We start from the raw sequence: 3,692 nt of genomic DNA on the forward strand, positions 1-3,692 counted from the left end.
AATAACCGTGCTATGAAATGCCGCACAACTGGAGAATTTCAAGAACGGATATAACACTTTCCTTAGGTTATTTAAAGCGGCAAATGACCACCAAACCTTAATCTTAGCAGACAAATGTGCCAATGAAAATCGTAAACGTGAATTGTTGGTGAAAATGTTGGACCAAAAAGTTTCAATAAAATATATATAAAAATTTTGGGCGGGACGAAGTTCGCCGGGTCTGCTAGTTGTTTATACGACACATTAAGCGCTTTGACCCAGTTCGCTGTGATTCAAAGCGGATGCATAAAACAAATTTCAATACGCTCTGAATTTCAAAAGTGAATTGACTCGAATTTGATTTCAAATCGGTTTTTTATTTCTCAAATCGGTTAGAAAGCATAGAAGAAATTGACGGCCAAGTCCATCTCGGTGAACGTAAGTTCCGCAGGGCTGCCACTACTGCTGCAGCTCGCTTGATACCGGCAGGATGTATAACGGACCCACGTCCAAACTTCCCTGCCGAAGCGGCTGTTCTAGCCGATGAGCGTGATAGCCTACGTCAGGCCGATCCCGGAGATCCCCGTATCAGGGATCTCAACGCGGAGATTCGGCAACTAGTAAACGTACATAAGCGGAAGAAGTGGGAGGAGCATCTGAAGACCTGTAACTTCACCTCTGGTGTGAGCAAGCTTTGGTCAACCGTGAGGTCACTGTCCAATCCGACGAAGCACGACGACAGAGTCGAAATTTCCTTCAGCGACCATNATGCTGAAAAATTTGGGTCCTTGCGGGGGTAGCGTACCTAACGGAGGTCCTCAATTTGTCAACTTGCTCTACTAAACTATCTTTAGTTTATGTTTTTCCACGGCTCGCACATCTTTACTAATTTTGTTTTAAATAAATACCATGTATTTTTCGATTTGACTTAAATAGGTCATATTCGAAAATTGATAACTTCCAGAACTTAATTCACATCATTGGCTTCAAACCGATTTAAAGTTACCTGTGAATAATTAGTTTTCATAAAAACCCACCAACACTTTACCAAAGGTCCAAAGTAAATGATATAATGAAATAACACTTTGTACAAGCGCTCCTTCCATATTTCTGGGGTCATATGACCCATTGTGAAGTCTGATCGAGTTTTAATGAGACTGGCTCGATTCTGTCATTGCATAGCCTTTTGACAACTGTGTCAACTTCTATAGATTTAGTTGTAAGAGGATATCACCCTATTTCTTTTAAGCTTAAAACTTTTAACGTGGGAGTTGACCGGAGTCCAGTTTTAAACATGTTTTATTAGTCATTATTATTAAATACCACATTTAGTGCGAACATTGGGGTAATGTAAACGGAGCGGTTTTTGTTATAAAATTTATTTAATCTAACAGAGTTTTATATATTATAACTCAATAAGGTTTAAGTCTTGCCATAGCTTGCATTCGCTGAACTGAGGATAACCGTTTTCCAATTCTCTCGCACGATCTTCTTCTGATAAGCCGTTTTTTTCCTAGTTCAGGTAAAGAGCCTTATCCTTAAGCTGGTGCGAAATGATGTCTTTTAATGATTAGCTCACCCCGTTAGTTTAAGCAGAAGGAATCTATTCATTGATTTTTGGAGGATAATTATAAGTTTTTGGTATATTTAATTTTAATTTGATTTTTGATGTCGAAAATTCGGATTTTCAACGAATTTGTTCAACATTATTTTTTCAGCAGCAACTTCCAAAGCGAATAAAACTGTCAAATAAATACTATGAAATTTAAACCTCATAATGGTAGATCTATTGTCTAACGATCTGCATTGCAACTTTTTAATACATTCCAACAATTGCTGTACAGAAATTGCTGGAACGCGTACCGATTTTGAGTGAACGATGCTTTATATGGTTTACAATAATATATGTTTGGTTGACTGTGCATCTCAGAAACGAAATTGTTTTTTTTTAAACCGTCAGATTAAGAAAACCCCTCCAGATAATCGTCAGATTATGGAACAGGACGGCAAGGGCATCGAGATGAACCTTCTGTATGAAAATCTGGCGCGCTCGAGTAAATCCAAATGGCGATTTTTTTTGCATCTTCAAGAAGACGCCAGGAGCTTGCGTCACATCTGAATCGTCACATTATTGAATGGGAGGTTCATTCGGGCGCATTTAATATCACTTGTGAATATCTGACGCGCTCGAGTAAATTTTTTTGTTACCCATCTTTGACCCTTCCGTACGCCAAACCCCACCATGCAAACCGGCAGATTAGCATATTCCCGTCATCAGAAACACGTTTGATTTATTCACTGTTGATATCTGACGCGCTCGAGTAAATCCATGTAACTGTTTTTTTTTTGTTTTTTTTACAGTTTTGGAAGCCTGTAGGTCCTCTACCCATCGCTGGATGGAAAAACATCACATGACCTTTTTTTCTTCATCATCATCATCTTCGAAATCCAATAGGTCAAAATGACGCTCGAGTAAATCCCGATTTAGCATCGTGGGCTCCCCTACTATAAGGTGTTTACCTATTTTCCCAGTGGGGGATTGCAATATGTAAATAAATTAATAACAACTTACGCTTTTTTAACTTCGCTTTCCGTCGCATTTCTCGATATGTCGAGAATTTTATAATAGTCTACCATTGTTTAAAGTTGTTTTTGAACGAAAATCAGAATTTTTAATTGAAATCAAATACCAGTTATTCTTTCAGATATTGATTTGTTCAAGTCCACACTAGATGTATTTCCAACAGACTACGAAGAAATTTCTTCCTAAATTAGTGAGTTATCTGAAAACATAAATAAAATGCTTATATTATTTTCAAGATTTTACCCTTGATTAGATATTATACTATATAACAATATATGTTATGGAGTCGAGCACGTCGATAACGATGTTTTACCTGCAGTTCGTGTGTTCAAATATCTTTGAACATGTCGTCGCCTGGGTAAAAGATTGTCGGTATGTTAATTTCAGCAGGTTGTGGGAAATCGCGATTGAAGTTTGGAATGCAAATTCTAAAAACGCGAAGATAGATTTTCTCCAAAGTCTCTGAAAATGTTACTAGTTCACAAAATTCTCAAATTATTTATTTTTTAATTAGTTTTGAGTTTATGAAGGATTTTCTTTAGTCAAATTTTGTCGTAGGCGTCATTTGTCCAGAATTTGGCAGACATATTGTATGAAATACGACAAAATGTTATAAAAATTCTACCAAATTAACGCCATTTTTAAGATATTGATTAGTTTAATGTGACTGCATCACCAACTAAATTTTTACTAAATTATCGAAAAATTTGCAGTCAATATCTCGGAAACTAAAGGAGATATCTAAAAACTGATAACACCAATCGAAAGACATTATTTCAAAATATATAACTGCATCCAGAACTAAAAATCGTTAAAATGGCGCTTACGACAATCTTTTACCCAGGCGACGATGTGTACAGTAGACCGTTCGTTATTTAAAATTTTTTTCAAATATACAGTTTGCCGGGCAGAAAAAGATGTCTTTTAGTCTAAAAGTAAGCTGTGCAAAATTTTATTCGAATATGATTACTCTAAGTACTTGCGCGTTGCATTTGAAAATTTACATAAAACATATGCAATTAGGGAAAAAAGTTTTTAACAAAATAGTTGAAAATCATGAATTTTATAGTCACTCGCTATGTAAAATAACTCACAGAATCTGAATATGACGTCAAAAATAAAAAAAGTA

General features: G+C 36.1%; 1 protein-coding gene across 2 annotated transcripts in view; it reads right to left on the reverse strand.

The window, feature by feature from the left end:
• mrj (DnaJ heat shock protein family (Hsp40) member B6 mrj) overlaps positions 1-2,901 on the reverse strand; it is a 65,599-nt gene extending 62,698 nt beyond the window's left edge. Inside the window, exons 1-2 of one of the 2 annotated variants that reach the window (XM_017620575.1) lie at positions 2,877-2,901; positions 2,552-2,762 (exon numbers count right to left, since the gene is read on the reverse strand). In XM_017620575.1, coding sequence (XP_017476064.1) covers positions 2,552-2,616 — 65 coding nt within the window. In that variant the 5' untranslated portion in view covers positions 2,617-2,762; positions 2,877-2,901. The remainder of the gene's footprint in view (positions 1-2,551; positions 2,763-2,876) is intronic. The other variant, XM_017620577.1, reaches the window with a different exon arrangement.
• Positions 2,902-3,692: the final 791 nt, after the last annotated feature.

The sequence above is a fragment of the Rhagoletis zephyria genome, unplaced genomic scaffold (genome assembly GCF_001687245.7).
Source record: "Rhagoletis zephyria isolate East Lansing unplaced genomic scaffold, Rhagoletis_zephyria_1.1 Rzeph_scaffold_02198, whole genome shotgun sequence".
Classification (NCBI taxonomy): Eukaryota; Metazoa; Arthropoda; class Insecta; order Diptera; family Tephritidae; genus Rhagoletis; species Rhagoletis zephyria.